The following is an 18620-nucleotide window of genomic DNA, read 5'->3' as shown; positions in this document are numbered from 1 at the left end:
GAGGAATTCTCTGGGCTTTTATTTTGTTTGTTTATTACGTTAAAGAGTAACGAATATTAAATTGTTTTGATAGCAAGAGTTAAGAACTACCAAATATTAAACTTTAGCTAGAGGTTTTGAATTGAATTTTTTGGTCATTTATAGCTTTTCTGAAATGTTGGGCTTTTTCTGTTAAAGAACCTTAATTATACTAATTAAAGACCCGTCTGTACAGCAAAAGATGCTGTAATTTCTACTTAATCCCCATCCCTTTTAAATCAGACCCCAATTGTATGTAGATGACCTATCTCTTATTTGGACGGGTTGTTGGGTTGTAATTTATCATCTACCGCACACTTTCAGATAGCATCAAGAAGATGCTTTCTCCCTCAGCTCCCTCAGCAGCTGGTGTCTTTCCGCAGTCTGTTTCCTTGGCTGAATTTCGTTTATTCTCCGATGATTACGATTCAAACTCAAAAAGAAAATGCAATGGAATGTTAACTCATTGTTTTGTTCTTCAGCTTCATCCATTTTTAAGGAGATATAATATTCACTTAAGATGTAAAATCCTACCGCTAAGCTAGCAGCACTGACACTGAGGACTCCTCTCACACGTCCATCATACATACGTCTCTGTGTAATAAACACCTTTTGAACGATTTATTGAAAGAAATCCACCCAACTCCACAAAACTGGGTTTACACAATAAATAAAACAGAGAAAAATTCTTGAACTAGTTTGCATTTTCAAGGTTCTTCAGAACATCCTTCACAACATGTTTTGAAAATGAAACTGTCTCCCTAATGCCAAATATACTTAATAAACTCAAGAGCAAACTTTACAAAATAATAAAGTCAGCAGGGTATGAAATGTCCTGCCCATGATGAAGCAGTGAACGTGGTGTGCTCTAACAGTTCCTTCATCATCCATGTTGACCGAGTGGATTGTCACAGACCACTCATTCTTGTACCCAGCGTGGGTTACTATAACCAGCTGAAAGAACCTGACATGTGCTGTGTGTTTGTGAGGAGCAACAATAGTCGAGAAAGTTCCAGAGGTAGGTCCAGATCGATTCTTCTTCTTTTCAAACCTAGATGGTCTGTTTCACGTTTCCACACACATTCTAACCTCCACTAGCCTTTCAGCAGAAGGATTTTGAATGCCAAGAGACAAAATAACATGGCTAGCACTTGTCTCTTGCGCATGCCTCAAGTGCTCAAGATCTGAACGATCTAGAGTCTAGACATTGGTTTCAAGGCTGTTCATGTCGATAGTGCAGTGGTCTCGATCTCGATCCTGTACTTTCCTCTTGACGTGGTGCGTGGACTTCCTATGCTTCTTCTCCGGCCTGATTCCTTCTTCCAGCTGTACAAGGCGAGCCACATCTGGAGAAAGTTGTTCAGGCCTCCCGGGGCACACCGGAGGAGCCTGGAAGCAGCCATTGCTCTGGTAGGACGTCATCCTCTGGACGCTTAACCCGGGCTTAGTTTCACAGATCAGTGGAATCTGCGATACAGACATGCCAAGATTATGAGTGTGCTATGATGTAGCGCTAACTGATGACTTGGACGATTGCTAAACTTCATAAAACCCGTCTAAGTGAGATGTTTTTACATTGGATCTCACCTCTTCACCCTCCTTCATAAAGTCTTTCCTGCATATGTGTGCCATGATCCCAGTGGCCAGTGCATCTCCCATGACGTTCACCATCGTCCTGAAACGGTCCCTGAAATAGATGCAAATATAATTTCCAGAACTAGATTTGTAGGTTATACATGAAATAGGCTGATGGTGAAGAAAGTCTTTTAGGGATATACAGGAGATACTTACAGGGCCCAATCCACAGCGATTATCAATGTGATGTCATCAGTAGGAAGCCCCACTGAGGTTAATACGATCACCATTGTTACCAAGCCAGCCTGAGGAATCCCTGCTGCACCGATACTGGCTGCTGTGGCTGTGATGCTGGCAGACAAACCAAAGCCTATCATTCTTTGGCATCAACTCATATGTGAGGCAATATTGTGTGGTACAAAAACTACTTCGTCACCATACCTGATGGTGATGATCTGGCCAAAGTCCAGCTCATAGTTGTTGACCTGAGCAATGAAGATCGCTGCCACGGCCTCGTAGAGTGCTGTACCGTCCATGTTGATGGTGGCTCCAACGGGTAAGACAAAGCGGATGATACGTCGGTCAATATGGTTGTTCTCCAGGAGGCACTTAAAGGTGATGGGCAGCGTGGCAGAGCTGAAGCAAACCAACAGAGCATTAAATTATTTATTTCAGTTCAGCAACAGACATTGTCACTAGGCAGGTTTACAGAAATCCCTATATAAATTTAAATTTTCCCTAATGAGCAAGCTAGAAGTGATGCTGGAAAGGAAATTTTGGGATCGAACGGACACATGGCGAAATCTGTTTGACTTTTTCAATGAGCCAGATGGAACACTGTCCAACCAAATAACTGGAACTGGAATGACCCCTGAAAGCCCTCTCTTGGTGGTGATCAGGTTTTCACCTGGAAGAAGTGGCCAGTGAGATAAGCAGAGCCTGCAGAATGCCTCGGATGTAAACAATCGGGCTCTTCTTGGTGATAAAGAAGTACATGGCGGGCAGGATGAAGAGACCGTGGACGATCAGCCCGATAACCACGGTGATAGCATAGAAACCTAATTTCTTCCCCATGGCAGAGGGGTCATCCATCTCCAAGATCTTTCCAGCCACCAGAAAGACGATCCCAAATGGGAAATACCTGCGAGAGAGTAAGAGCTGAACTGTTGGAGTAGAAAACAACTACTGTCTGTACAATATGGTATAGAAAATGTGTCATGGGGATGTATTAGTATAGATTTCCCATCAAACGTGCTGGAGAATGACATACCAGATAACAATGGCTACAATTTTCAACACTGCTTCATTTAAACTCTGGCAGAAGTTGACCAGCGCACTGCCATTGGGTCCCATTCTTCCCAGCATGATTCCTAGAAAAATAAAACATCATGAATGCTATTGACATGGCAAATTTAACTTCTGTTTATCAAAGACCACTTCAAGTGCGGAATAGTCGTCAAGAATAAAGTGAGATTTAAGTGAGCAAATATAAAGGAAGGTAGAAAGCAGAGAACCAAAGATAGAGCTGTAATAAAGTGTGTTCATTTGGGGTAAGCACCGAGCCGTGCAAATTTGGAAGCACAAAGGCAGATTCTACTTTCGCTAGTTTCCTTGTCCACAAGGATCTCGAGCTTTTTGATTGGAGTTCAAATCCCGGCCATCATTGGGCTCTTGCGCAAGGCCCTTAAACTTGATCTGCTCGGATCAGTTGAATAAATGAAAGATGTAAATCTATGTAAGTGTTCTTGCTGCTCTATACCCAAGTTAGATTCTCCTCCTTACTAGCTTTGGCTTAAAGCATTTTCCGAATGATTGAACATGAATGAATGCACTGAGTTGTATAAAAGAAGACTTTTAACATCAGGCACCGCAATTCCCTCTCGACAATCCAGTCATTTTGCTGCCTTATGGAAAGGCTTTAACTATTGTCACCCATGTTATTCTACACAGCTGCTCACGATAATCACTGCTTTAAACTCTTAAGATCCACTCTAGTCAATCTTAAGTGTGCCCTTATCCAGTGCAAGCTGTCTTTTGAGGGCCTTGCTCAAGGGCCCAGAAGTGGCAACTTGGCAGTCCTGAGATTTGAACTTGCAACCTTCTGATCAATGCCTAACCACCGAGCTACATCTTCCGTTCTATTGAAGGTCCTACGCTAATTCATTCCTGTCTGTAGACTCGCAGTTAGAACAAACGAGAACATGAACTCACCCATGGTGGCTGAAAAGATGACAATCCCCAGGACATTCATGCCATCACTAGTCCCAGGTAGCGTCCTGAACACCACATCTGGAGGTGGTGTTAAGTCCAACGAGAAGCTCTGGATGTCTGTGCCATTGTCGTCCTGGATGCCGTAGATAAGCATGCGTCTGGTTGTGGACTCTGTCAGGTCCTGGTTCACGGTGGGCTTTGGCTTTAAGATGGGGATACTCCTGCTACGGTACTATAAAGACCATGGAAAGACATGACAGACCTTTGTTATTCAATTAAAGAATGAAGCAAGGATGAATTATATTTTGCTCCATGACATCTCACCTGTTGAAAGGTAGCTTGGACCAGGTTGGCAGGAAACATGTTGCTAGTCGAGAGAAAGACATAATGTGCTAAATTATTTGATTTCAGCTGCACTGTGGCAGGATTATCATAGATATAAGCTCTACCATGCTTTAATATAAACCTGGGACTTGTCTTTGCAGTGAGTGCTACTGTCCCTACTGATAAAATTGGACATCCTGTGGAATATGCCACAGTGACACTCTGATCGGAGTAATCATCTGCAACATTTCTGTAGGCCATATGACTTGAAATATGACGAAAATGATGCACTGTCACACACTCTGAACACATTTACACTGTCGAAAGGTTGGCCAGAAAACATCCATTAGTCACCACCAAAGCAATTACTAATCCTGTGCTGTGCATCAGCGCCCTTACTGAGTGACTTACCAAAGGAGGCCACCTAAGGAGGGTTCACCATTTTAGGAACCGTTTGCTCTCTAAACTGTAAAGCTCTATTTAACGTGATCTTGACCGACTGCACTAGTGACCTACTGATCCAAGTTAAAGACAGACTTGTCCCCTTGCTCGCTTCTTTCTCCCTCTAATTAGCTCAGTGTTAGCAAAAGGATTCACAAGAAGACTCTTCTCTCGCCTATGTGGCTCAAATGGCTGGGAATAAGGAAAAGATCCCACATTAGACAAGGAGATCTGGGAGCAAAAACACAGCATGGAACCAGACAAACTCCTAGTGGCCTTTATGCTACTTTTAGAACCTGAGAACATGCTGTGAGAATTTTACCACTTGCAGTTTTGTGGACATAGTGGTGGTGCATTAAAGCTGTTATGGTTGCTCAACACTCTCTATCAGTTTATCATTAAAGTGCTTTCAGTTCAGATCCAAAAAAGACCGATTCGGTCAATCGCAATGAGACTGGAATGAAGATCCACAAACTTTTGAAAGTAGCTCAGATGCCGAAAGGTCATACTGGAACTTGACAAGTAATCAACTGGAATTTTATTGCGTTTAGTTAATTTTCTCAAGAGCCCAACACTGGCGGTCAGTCAGTCTTGGGATTTGACCTGTCCATTGGGAGGGGCACTTGATTGGGGCACTACAACATCAACATCAGAGCATGGAAAATTTATCCTAACCGTTTAACCCCAGCAGTTGGTCCAGACCAGTATGTACTAAACACACTAGAGTTCTTCAATAATAGTTAAATATTAAGCAAGGTCTTATAAGTATAAGGGGTTACTGCTTTGAAAGCACAAGGTTCTTACCGGATGAGGTCAAGCAGAGCGTCCGCAGAGCTCATGATCGGCTTGCCTCCATCCTCCGAGTCCTCCTTCTGGGCCGCTCCACCCGGGTGGATGATGATCACTAGGACGATGCCCACTACTACTGCTACAAAGGTGGTCCACAGGTAGTAGGAGATAGTCATGATGCCCAAGCGGCTCGAGCATTTAGCGTCCAGTGCAGCCAGACCGGACATCAAACTAGGGGCAGAAATAAAACTAATAAAATAACAGAAATGGATTTTGGTGCTTTATTTAATATTTATGGAATGAATCTCCAGCATCAATGCTTTCTACCATTCAGTAAGTTTTCCTATTGTGCGACAGACCAAATTGTAAAATGACAGCAGCAAGACAAGATCTTTAATTTCGAGAAACCAAAAAAAAAAAAAAACACCACCAACAACAAAGATTGTCCTCAAGATAGTGACATGAACTGCCTCGGCTTGAAATCGCCAACAAGCGTGATGCATAGCCACTCTGATTTGATGCAATCTCTCACAAATAGTTTCTACATATTAGAAACTGAAACGTGAGTGCACTTCCAAATCAGTCTCAAAGCACACGAGCCAGGCTGATGGTTCCCTCCCTGAAGGCAAAAAGACATCAATGTGGTGGTTTTCATGTTTATTACACGCCATATCATCTGTGTGTGTGTGCATGTAAGTGTGTCTCAGCTAGATGGGATTAAGTCCAATAGCGCCTGATTCTGATGGAGTTTTGGACCATCTGGAGCTTTACTCCAGTGCACCTCTCCTCCACAGGAGCATTACACTAATCCTGAGAAATTCTTGCTCACGTCTCTTCTACTGCCTCTGCCATATTGTGAGAAAATGATTATTGCTCTGACTATAAACTGTTTATAACCAGTTTCAGTCCCATCATGGAAACTTTTCAGAAAAACCAGCAAGCTGTACTGAAGATTTTTAAAAGTACCAGAAAACATACTACTGCTTTAACTGCTGCTGAGTTTCCACTTCCACAGCTAAGCTTATCTAAATTACTTCATCATTTATTTCATGTGTATATTTCCAATGTAGAAAGATTCGTTCTCGTTCCAACCAAAATTAGGAAATGGGATATTTGCTTTAGCCGGAGTGTGTTATGTATCTGAGGCTCAGCTGGTCTCTGAACCTGCACATGCCCCTTGATCAATCCCATTTCATTTTACAGAAAAAAAGCTTACTTCTACGGTCAACAACAAAAAAAAACGAAAGCTATTTTCTCTTCACTTTCCTCCGGAAAAGAAAAGGGTGCATGAATGCCACCATTCTGTAGAAGAGCTACAAGCTGCCCGGCATCCACTTTAACAGAAACTGCTTAAAAGCCAGAAAATAGCCACTTGTTCGATACTTCCTTTTCACAATTCCCTTTCAAGCGGGAAAAAAAGTTTCAATTCAGAGCTGTAATTCACAGACACACTGTTTTTCCTTACTTACATTCACTTCCGCGGGTAAGTACTATAATCATTATGTCTTAAGTAGTGTACTTTCTTGTTTGAGAAGTGATAAGTGCTTGAGCCCGTCAGTCGCTGCTTGCAGCTCTACTTTTCTGTCCTTCTTGTAGTTGTTGTTGTTGTTGTTTTTGTTCTCTTGCATGCCGGATATTATTCATCGTTTTTAGTCCTTGAAATACGCAGCATACTCACTCGGTGGTGCTCTTACCTGGAGACAACAAGAGGCAGGATGAGCATCTTCAGCATCCTCATGAGCAGCTCTCCGGGAAACTGGAAGTACTTCACCTCCTAGCAGAACAGAGCATCGGAGATGAAAGGATAATGTGATATAAGAAGATTCTTTTATCAGTATGAGACCTTGAGCTAGTTTTGCACGTTTCATAAAATCTCTCTCTGTAGAAGAACTCTGTAGATGGTTTAAGCTCCACCCCTAGGGGCCTATCTTGCTCTACAGTCGCTTTTTTCATTAGCCTTTTATATATTAGTGCTTTTGCTCTTTCTACACAAGCATGAGGGAAGGCAAGAGTGAGGAAACAACTTGTTTTGGAGGTGTTGCACGGTGTATCCTGAACGTTGGTGTACACATCTCAGAACACTGTTCAATTACATGGCGCAGAAACTGTAGGAAGATTAACAGGTTGAAGCATCAGTGCTTGAAATAATGCTAAAGTCATGCTGTTGATAATGAGCAAGGGTTACGTTCATGATCAGTTCTTAGCCGAAGGTCTAATGGAGTTCAAGCTCCATTCACATTAATAACACTGTCTCCTGACACGATGCTGGATTTTCAAACGAATTTATCAAGGTAGAAAGAAAGAGAGCTGATGAGTAAAGAAAGACTGACCTGTTCAGAGAGATGTTTGGAACGTAGGAAGAATCCCAGCAGGCAGCCGACCACCACAGCCAGCACGGACAGGATCAGGAGGCCGTTCTGCTGGCATACGTTCTTCGCCCGGCTCCACATGGCGCCCGGGGGCATGGTGTCACGTCCTCGAAGCATTTACACACACACAAGTCAAATCAAGCTGCCATGCAGACAGAGAAGGAACCACTGCCAGAGAGACCGGAGGCAGGACGAACCACTCCGTGAAGTCCACTCTCGACTGGTGACTGTTTATAAGAGTAAATCCCATCACACTGCCAGGGGGAGTATTCAGTGTCTGGCTTTATGTCCCTCTCGGCCACTAGGGGGGCTCCTCGACAGCTGGCTGCACCGTCCTGGGGTTAATACCAGCGATCCTATTAGGGATCTGGAGCTGGATTAAGGATCTGTGGACAATTGGAAAAGGGATTGTTGGTGGAAATATAGACGAGGAAAGAAAAGCGACAATCTATACAGTTTCACTCAACCTTAAACCGAAACAAACACTGAGAGAGCTGTGTGTGTGTGTGTGTGTGTGTGTGTAGAGTCAGGGTGACAGTAGGACAATCTGCAGCTCCACCCCACAATCAGAACAGCTTGTATTACTTAGCAGGCAATAGTGTGTAAAATACTTCCTATATCTTTCTATGATGTCACTATCCAGGAGCCAGTCACATCACAGAAGGTGTTTTAATCAACCAATCACAAGACAGAAGGTAACTACATCTAGTTTGTAGTTAAGATATCTTCGAAAAACGAGATGGAAATGTCCAAAAAAAAAGGTTTATACTTTCTCTAAATGACCGTATTTATTTATAGGAAGGTTTTATAACACAGCGTGTCCTTTCTTAACAAAGCAATCAGAGGACATCATTTGTTTCCCCCGAGTGTATCTCCATGCAGCAGAGCCTCTCTGGGTAATTTCCCCGAACGCTGTACTTCATCATCATTAGAGAGCGAGTGTCAAAGCTGCCGCTCGAGCAGACTAATGTTTCTCCAGCACTGAAGAAAATCATTGTGCTGCCAAAATGAATCCAAATAAATGCATCCACGAAGCTGTAAATGTAATGAATCACACACAGAGAGCACTACTTCAACTTTACTGTTCTGAACGAAACAATAGCATGAAATGGCAATTGATGTATATTCGGAAAAAAAATCAAAACCTTTCTCAGCCTCATTGAAAAACGAGCGGGGAAAAGAGCAAATCGTTCAGCAGACACCACATGTTGCTTTCCGAAATGTCAAGCTGCTGAAATCTTCCAATAAATGGATTTAAGATGAAAGCGAGAAACGTCCCAGGAGGAGCTAAGGCCAGAAATCAGAGAAATCCTGGAGACGTGTTATAAAGCACTGAAACTAGAGACTCCTTCAGCTCTTAGCTTAAAATGTGAGACTGCATTTAAGCAGCAAAGAACCCTTTTGTGAAAAGTGGATGCTCCGCTTTCTCAAAACAAATGCATCGATGACATTCTTCGCTCTGACGATTTCCTCGTGACACGTCCTGCTTTTATTGCCTGCGCTCTCAAGGTCTGGTTCCATATGCAGTGCTTTTTTGTCCTTCGTTGGAGTGCATTTTAAATGCCATTCAATGATGAATTGCTGGTCTTGGCTCTAAGAGGAAAAATAGGAACAATACTCCAAGGCTGTTCTGGGCAATTTCACTTTGTTTTGTGTGGGTCTCTTTTTAATAATCGGAAGTCATTATACCTGCTCCTCGGCATGGCTTTCATTTTCCCGATAAAAGCCGACGTTCCAGGAATGAAATTATCTCGAGGGTCGCTTCGTTATTTTAAAGAGTCTGAATGCACAGCTGCAGTTTTAATTAAGATGAAAAGTGTTTATTTGATGAATGCCGTGTCCACTCGATTCACAATAGCTCCTCTATGGTTTAGAAAAACCCAGTCGTTCATTGACGTGGAAAGATTTAGACAGTGTAACAGCAGCGCAGTTTAGAACCGAGGCCTTTATTGTCGCCACACATACTGTACATCACAGTGGAATTCTTTTTTTTGCACATCCCAGCTGAGAAAGTTGGGGTCAGAGCGCAGGGGCAGCTATGATACTGGAGCAGAGAGGGTTAAGAGCCTTGCCCAACAGTGGAGGTTGGTGGTGCTGGAGCTTGAACCCCGATCAACAACCCAGTGCCTTAACCACATGAGCCACCAAGTTTTAAGGCGTCCTAGTTTGAGAAAACTCATGACGGACTTCGGTTGGTGTGTGTGAACTGAAGTAGAATAACGGTTCAAGGTGCAGTGAAGCATGGTGGTGGTAGCGTCCTTTAATCCAGCAGACACTCTACTTCACAGCATCTTGCAATTTATAAATCATTTTTTTATACAGTTGATGGTTAAGGGCCTTGCTTTCTGCAGTGAAGCATGGTGGTGGTAGCATCTTGTTGCTTTCATTTACATTTCTGGCATATGGGAGACGCCCTTATCTAGAGTGCCTTACAATTCATCTCTTCTTTAAAAAATTTTATACAACTTTTCTCTATGGGGGCGGAGACTTTCTCTAACATCTTCTCCAAAATGACGCCTTATACGTAATAAGAACCCTGAGTGACGTCCATATTGTTATAACTCAGTACTGATTCAGTAGCACTGTTTGTTGTGTTGTTACAGGAGAATAATCAGCCACAGCTGTGTAGGCTGTTTATTTTTCCTCTACCAGCACCACACCCTGAAGAAAGTCTGACACTGGAGACTCCTTCCATTCCTGTTAAATAATCACCCTATCTACAGGGATTAAAGGGAAAACTTTTGCTTTCGAATCGAAGATTATGGTGCCGTCGGTTCAGCTCGTGACCAATCAGGGGACAGAATTCAGCAGCGCTGCAGTATAAATGCGGAATGAATCACACACACACACACCATATGAAGTGTTTTGAACAGCGGTGACTACATCTATTTAAAGAAGAAGAAGAAGAAGACACCGAGGAAAGAAAAGAAAGGATAATTGTTGTTATAATTGTTAAAAGAGAGAGAGAGAGAGATGTGAGAATGAGCGCCGTGTGCTCGAGCTACTACACCGCGGAGCAGGAGCTCGTGCGCGCCTTCACATGCCCGAGAGCCGGCGGCGACGAGCGCGCGCAGTTCTGCTGTGGCTTCAACGACGTGAAATACTGCTGCGACGATCCCAACAGCTTCTTCCCATACGAGTATGGGTACATGTGGTGGCTCAGGTAAGGAGACTATGTTTATATTTATATATATATATATATATATATATAAATGCTTCACTCTACATCTATCTATCTATCTATCTATCTATCTATCTATCTATCTATCTATCTATCTATCTATCTATCTATCTATCTGTCTGTCTGTCTGTCTCTCTCTCTCTCTCTCTCTCTCTCTATATATATATATCTTACACACACACACACACACACACACACACACCTGTTGAAGCTTTCAAAATGAATCTGTAGTGAATTTGGTTTAGAGTAAAAAGTGAAAGGTGTGTAACCTATACAAAATAAAACAAACAAATAAATAAATAAAACAGGAATAAATCAAACATGCATTGTACATTATAAAATAGTATACTTTTTAATTTTATTTAATTAAATTTTTATTTATTTAAATATTTATTTATTTAATTACATTTTATTTAATTTACTTTTATTTTATTTTATTTTATTTTATTTTATTTTATTTTTGGTTTATTGCAAAATCCTCATATAAACACCGCATATAAAAACGAAGCCTGATTGAAAGCCGGACAACATCTACACCTAAATGTACACAACAATGATAATAATAATATAATATAATAATAAATGCTTTATCATCTTTGCCATCTTGCACAATAGTAACTGCTTTATTGTGCTGTCCATCCATTTATCCACGTGATTTATATCACTGCCCTGGATGAGCTGGATTTACAGAGTAGAATTTCTGTCTCTGTGACAAACTTTATTGATTAAAGTCTCAAAGTTGTTGATGAACCCATTATGACATAAATAAAATGGACACGAGGGGGAAAAAAAACCAAAACCATTTTACGTTATTTCAAGTAAAATGTTACAAGTAATAATCTCAAAAATCCCAAATCTTTGATGCTGATTGGACAAAGATGCTCAATACATTACAATCTACACCTGTAACGTTAGCTGTAACGGGACTCAGTAACAGTAACAGATGCTGGTGCCCTCTAGTGGTGTGCTGAAGGAACATCAGTACTGCAGGTGACTTCCACTCCCTCTGCCCTTCCAGTATCGGTGCTCTTGTAGGTCTGTCCATCGCCGCGGTTGTCCTCTTGGCCTTCCTCATCACCGTGTGCGTCCTCTGCATCCTCTTCATCAACACCAAACCCAGTCGGCTGGACAGCGGCCTTCCTCTCAGAGAGCCAGGTCAGCAAAACGTCACGCTAAAACCTATATATATTCATAAAAATATTTTTAGATATTTATTTTCACTTGTACAGATAATTCTTATTAATATTTGTTTTTAATTATATTTAAATAATACATATAATGTGATGTATATGATGTATTTTGTGTCTTGCGATGCAGGATGTGAGCCGAGTCCCGCCCCCAGCCATTCCGCCGGCCCTCAGGGTTTCCACAAACATTTCCCGAGCAGCAAACTGCACTGTGCCGAGCAGCGAGGCGAGCCCGAGCGTCTGTTTCAGCCCTGCTTCAGGGTCACCATGGCCAGAGTGAATGCTGAAGGACCCTCGTAAGAGCCGGGTCCAGGAGGGACTAGATTCAGAGGAAGAATCCAATCACGCTCCTACTGGAGGACTTCCTTTTTTCCATTTCAGACTGACTGAAGAGTCATGAAACACGACACAAATGACAGAGTGCTGAAGTCAGAGAGGACTGGAACCTGAGATCGAGACAGAAATTTATTCCGTTGTGAAACATTATCTGTTTTTTTGCTTTCAGGCTCAGGATTCCTGCTCGATCACGGATCCTGAGACACTCTCACTGACACTGTCTCTCAGAGGCTTCTTTTCAGCCGGAGAGACAGGAATAAAAGGAGGAATGCTGCTGGAGGTCATGCTACAGAATAGTATTAGAGCTCTGTCTGATACTAATGCCACTAAAGATCAATAGATCATACTAGGCACATATATCATTTGATTAATGAACTATTTATTAACTATTTATAATCATATATCCCAGGTTTTAACATTCTAAATAGTTGAATTTGCCCCTTGCATCTCTGTGAGCTCATTCATGCGCAATAAAAAATAATAAAAAAAATCAGTTTTATATATATATTATTGGATCATTCATATGATATATATGTGGATTTAAAATTTATGTTCAGAAAATGTTTTTTTTTTAAAAATGTATTATTCGGTGAAACATTTCTAATAGTTAAATCCTTTCTAATAATTGAATACATTTTTAATATTTACATTTTTTATTTTACATTTTTGTGCATTTTTTGGTGGGTTTTTCAAGTGATATAAATATATATATATATATATATATATATATATATATATATATATATATATATTAGAAATAAATAAATAAATAAATAAATAAATACAAATATTAGAATGCACAATTGGAACCAACAAAAAAAAAAAACAGAAATAAATAATAATAAATTTAAAAATATATATTTTATATTTATATATAATAAATATAATATAAATATATATATATAAATATAATATAAATTATATTTATATTATATATTTATATAATATATTTATATATAATATAAATATAATATAAATATATATATATATATATATATATATATATATATATATATATATATATATATATATATATATTATAAACTATAAATTTTATATTATAATATTATTAAATATATATAAATATATATTCAAATAATATTTGAATACATATTCTTGGAACCAATAATGATATTATTATTATTTATGAGATAATTAATTTAATGAGTTAATTAAATTTTAAAATTAAAAATAAATAAATATAAAAATCTGTATATAAACTCATCTGTAATATTTATTTCCATTTATTTCTTTCATGTCAGAAACGGTTCCTGCTGTCCATTAACGGTTGAAATGAAGCCCTGCCTGATGCTGGAGGTTGTCCAGATTTGCATGTGATGTAAGCGAATTCTCATTCCATCCCTAAATGGAGCAAACATGAGGCATGTGTGAGTTATATATATATATATATATATATATATATATATATATATATATATATATATATATATATATATACATATATACATATACTGCTCTGGAAAAAATTAAGACCACTGCCCAGTCTCCAGATGTGAACCCTATTGAAACCTCCGGAATGTCATCAAGAGGAAGATGGATGGTCACAAACCATCAAGCAAAGCTGAGCTGTTTGCTTTTTTTTGCAAAAAGAGTGGTATAAAGTATATATCCAACAGCAATGTAAGAAACTGGTGGAGAGCATGGAGCCAAAACACATGCAGATGTAGAAATAGTTATTTTATTTTGAATTTAGGAGAAATATTGTCAGCAGTTCACAAAAAATTAAACAAATCTGTTCATCTTACCAATACTTGAACCTGTAAGAAAAAAACATAAGATACTCATTATTTTGCAGTGGTCTCTTATTTTTTTCCAGAGCTGTATATATATATATATTTATGTTCCAGGCTTTATGCTCAGGAAGAAAATATATGGATCTGGCAACCCTGACTACTGATAAATGGGTCTGCTGCTGCAAGGGTGCTGTAGATTATATTATATTGTTTTATATATATTTTGTATTATATTTAATAGAAAACACCAAATCTGGGATTGTGGTCTAAAGGGAAACTGCAGTCTATCTATCATAAATCTGCATACTGTATTGTATTTGTTATCCCTTCATCCCATAAATCCCCAGGAGAACATGAGTTTCCTGTTAATCTGGGGTTCCTGTTAACCTGTTTAAAGCTGCTTTATGACAACATCTACTATTAAAAATCATCAAGCTGCTGAGAATTACTGCAGGAAAGAACAATACAGATCTGGCAACCGGCACTACTGACAAGCTTGCTGAAGGCTGCAGATTTTCAATAGTTGATTGACAATGAGATAAGGGTTCTGCTGAGGATCTTCTTCTTCCTCCAACATTCTCATCTCCTCAACCCTAAGCTTTTCATTTCAGAAACTTCATTTTCTTTGCTACCGACTGAGCAACAGTGACTCAAACCCTACGCCTCGTTCCTCTCAAGGTTTCTTCTGCATTTAATCTCAGGGTCATTTTTCCTTTCTTCTTGTTTTTTTTTTTGTTTTATTTTTTCCAGGATGAAGCTGCTTCACGCATGACATTCTTAGAACCGAGTGTGAGAAAAAACTGAACGTCCTCTAACGCAACTCAAAAAATGTAAATGAGTTCCTGGAGGTGTTTAAATGCTCCTCTTTTTGCATGGGTTGTAAATGAGTTCTCACTATCCACACAGAGCTCAGGCACGTCGGTCAGCAGAGATGAAGTCGTTTCTGGTGGCGGTGTTTCTCCTGCTCTGCGGCACAGCTGTGGGTCAGAGAAGAGAATATATCTACGCGAGTCAAAAAATGAACTGGACTTCTGCTCAGAGCTACTGCAGGGAAAAATACATGGATCTGGCAACCATCACTTCAGACGAGGAGAACCAGAGGCTGGTGAACATTTCGGTTGGATTAAACCTTATGAATATTTGGATCGGGTTAAATCGAACCAAAGCAGGTGTAAACATCTGGCAGTGGTCTGACGGAGAACCGACGAATTTCTTCAAGTGGCGCCTCGATCAGCCGGATAATTGGAAAGGAACTGAGGACTGTGGCTCGTTCACTCCTGTGGGCTGGAATGATGCGAGCTGTGCAATCGTGTGGCCTTTCTTTTGCTTCTGGAGAGTTAGCGTAGTGAAAGAAAACAAGACATGGGGTGAAGCTCTGGACTATTGCAAAACTCACTACACTGGCTTGGCCAGTCCCGTCTCTGCACTTCAACTCACCCTGGCTGAAAATATACAAACCCAAACAGCCAGCATTTGGACCGGCCTTCACTTCATGGATGGACAGTGGCTCAGTGTGAGCAAGACCCCGCTGGACAGCCTGGTTTCTGTCATGCCCTCATGTCCGGCGCAACGCTACCGCTGTGGAGCTCGCAACACCATCACACGCCTCTGGGAGAACCGACGCTGCGACGAGAAGCTCAACTTCCTCTGCTATTGATATATTTCTCTGGAAGTTTCCAGAACTCTCTGGACAGATGACCTCCTCAGCTCTGTGTGTAGTTTGTGTTGATTATTAATATTTAATTATTTAGCTTAGAAATGAAGCCTTCATGCTTTTTTTCCCCCTTTAAATGTGGATTAAATAAAAATCTGCTGTAAGTGTAATATTTTTGCAATGATTATATCTGATATATATTATATCTATTGACTTTTTGTTCATTTGTTCATATTTATAAGCATGTACTTCAATATATATGGACATTTTCTTCTTTAATGTTATATATTTTTTTTGCTTGCATCTGTTTGACTTTGACGTTTGAAGGAGAAATGAAGACTGTTCACTCGTTGCCTGGGGTTTAAATGTATTGTTAAAAGCTGTAATCATTTCCTTTAGTGCTTAATCCTCATTTACATGTGTTTTAAATAAATCGTCATGGAGCCAGAGGTCATAGCGTCGACTTGTTACTACTTTGTGTCTTCTTCTTTCTTCTTCTTCTTCTTCTTCTTTCGGCTTTTCCCTTCAGGGGTCGCCACAGTGAATCATCTCTCTCCACCTATCCCTATCTTCTGCATCCTCAACACTTACACCCACTAGCTTCATATCCTCATTTATTATATCCATACACCTCCTCTTTGGCCTTCCTCCTTTCCTCCTGCCTGGCAGCTCCATGTCCAACATTCTCCTACCAATATAGTCACTCTCCCTCCTCTGGACATGTCCAAACCATCTTAACCTGGCCTCTCTAACTTTGTCCCCCAAACGTCCAACATGAGCTGTCCCTCTGATGTACTCGTTCCTAATCCTGTCCAACCTTGTCACTCCCAAAGAGAACCCCAACATCTTCAGCTCTGCTACCTCCAGCTCTGACTCCTGTCTCTGTGATACTGTCTCTAAACCATACAGCATGGCTGGTCTCACCACTGTCCTGTACACCTTCCCCTTGATTCTCGCTGAAATGTTTCTATCACACAGAACTCCTGACATCTTTCTCCACCCATTCCAACCTGCCTGCACTCGCTTCTTTACCTCTTTCCCACACTCTCCGTTACTCTGGACTATTGACCCCAAGTACTTAAACTCCTGTACCTTCTTCACCTCTTCACCCTGTAATTTTACTGTTCCACTTCCCTCCCTTTCATTCACACACATGTACTCAGTCTTACTACGACTGACTTTCATTCCTCTTCTCTCCAGCGCAAACCTCCACCTCTCCAGGTTCTCCTCCACCTGCTCCCTGCTCTCACTACAGATCACAATGTCATCTGCAAACATCATTGTCCAAGGAGACTCCTGTCTGACCTCCTCTGACAACTGGTCCATCACCATAGCAGACAGGAAGGGGCTCAGAGCCGATCCCTGATGCAGTCCCACCTCCACTTTGAACTCCTCTGTCTGCCCTACAGCACACCTCACCACTGTCCTGCTCCTCTCATACATGTCCTGCACCACTCTGACATACTTCTCTGCTACTCCTGACTTCCTCATACAGTACCACAGCTCTTCTCTTGGCACCCTGTCATACGCTTTCTCCAAGTCTACAAACACACAGTGCAACTCTCTCTGACCATCCCTATACTTCTCCATCAACATTCTCAGAGCAAAAATTGCATCTGTTGTGCTCTTTCTGGGCATGAAGCCATACTGCTGCTCACAAATTTCCACTACCTTCCTTAACCTAGCTTCCACTACTCTTTCCCATAGCTTCATTGTATGGCTCATCAACTTTATCCCCCTACAGTTACTGCAACTCTGCATGTCACCCTTATTCATAAAGATCGTCACTAATACACTTCTTCTCCATTCCTCAGACATCTTCTCACTCTCTAAAACCCTGTTAAACAGACTAGTTAAAAATTCCACTGCTGCCTCTACTAGACACTTCTAGACCTCCACCGGGATGTCGTCAGGACCAACTGCCTTTCCACTTTTCATCCTCTTCAAAGCCTTCCTGACTTCATCCTTTCTAATCTTATCTACTTTCTGTTCCACAGAGTTCACCCCTTCTACTCTTTTTTCCCTCTCATTTTCCTCATTCATCAGCTCTTCAAAGTACTCCTTCCATCTCCTCTGTACACTCTCCTCACTTGTGAGCACCTTTCCATCTCTATCCTTAATAACTCTAACTTGCTGCACATCCTTCCCACCTCAATCCCTCTGCCTAGCTAACCTGTACAAGTCCTTCTCTCCATCTCTAGTGTCTAACCTAGTGTACAACTCATCATACGCCTTCTGCTTGGCCTTAGACACCTCCCTCTTCACTCTGTGGTGTAACTCCTTGTATTTCTGTCTATTCTCTTCAGTCCTGTCCATGTCCCACTTCTTCTTGGCTAACCTTTTCCTCTGAATACTATCCTGAACTTCCTCATTCCACCACCAAGTCTCCTTATCTTCTTTCCTCCTTCCAGGTGACACACCCAGCACCTTTCTTCCTGTCTCCCTGATCACTTCTGCTGTAGTTTCCCAGTCATCTGGCAGCACTACCTGCCCACCCAGAGCCTGCCTCAACTTCTGTCTAAATTCCTCACAACATTCCTCCTTTTTCAGCTTCCACCACTTGGTTTTCTTCTCCATCTCTATCTTTGACCTCTGCTTACAGACCATCAAATTTATCCCACACACCACCATCCTATGCTGTCTGGCTACACTCTCTCCCAATACTACTTTACAGTCACTAATCTCTTTCAGATTGCCTCTTCTACATAGGATGTAATCTACCTGTGTGCTCCTACCTCCACTCTTGTAAGTCACTCTATGCTCCTCCCTCTTCTGAAAATA

General features: G+C 41.0%; 3 protein-coding genes across 3 annotated transcripts; 2 read left to right on the top strand and 1 right to left on the bottom strand.

Moving 5' to 3' along the window:
* Window positions 1-633: 633 nt before the first annotated feature.
* slc1a7a (solute carrier family 1 member 7a) lies at window positions 634-7898 on the bottom strand. Its single transcript, XM_058395997.1, has 11 exons — window positions 7689-7898; window positions 7053-7132; window positions 5374-5589; window positions 4129-4171; window positions 3805-4036; window positions 2864-2963; window positions 2501-2734; window positions 2035-2229; window positions 1810-1944; window positions 1606-1705; window positions 634-1485 (listed from the first exon to the last, which is right to left on the bottom strand). Exons 1-11 carry the CDS (start codon window positions 7842-7844, stop codon window positions 1219-1221), a joined length of 1758 nt encoding a protein of 585 aa, XP_058251980.1. The 5' UTR covers window positions 7845-7898; the 3' UTR covers window positions 634-1218.
* A 2462-nt stretch (window positions 7899-10360) lies between these two features.
* On the top strand, window positions 10361-12974 carry LOC131356805 (protein shisa-like-2A). The gene is made up of 3 exons (XM_058396010.1): window positions 10361-10890; window positions 11927-12063; window positions 12226-12974. The coding sequence occupies exons 1-3, from the start codon at window positions 10709-10711 to the stop codon at window positions 12393-12395; spliced, it is 489 nt and encodes a 162-aa protein (XP_058251993.1). The 5' UTR covers window positions 10361-10708; the 3' UTR covers window positions 12396-12974.
* A 593-nt stretch (window positions 12975-13567) lies between these two features.
* On the top strand, window positions 13568-16304 carry LOC131356802 (C-type lectin lectoxin-Enh7-like). Its single transcript, XM_058396008.1, has 2 exons — window positions 13568-13770; window positions 15092-16304. The coding sequence occupies exon 2, from the start codon at window positions 15117-15119 to the stop codon at window positions 15840-15842; it is 726 nt and encodes a 241-aa protein (XP_058251991.1). The 5' UTR covers window positions 13568-13770; window positions 15092-15116; the 3' UTR covers window positions 15843-16304.
* The last annotated feature ends 2316 nt before the right edge of the window (window positions 16305-18620 follow it).

The sequence above is a fragment of the Hemibagrus wyckioides genome, linkage group LG07, assembly GCF_019097595.1.
Source record: "Hemibagrus wyckioides isolate EC202008001 linkage group LG07, SWU_Hwy_1.0, whole genome shotgun sequence".
NCBI classification, from domain to species: Eukaryota; Metazoa; Chordata; class Actinopteri; order Siluriformes; family Bagridae; genus Hemibagrus; species Hemibagrus wyckioides.
The sequence above is the reverse complement of the archived record's forward strand: the minus strand, read 5'-3'. Positions and strand labels throughout refer to the sequence as shown.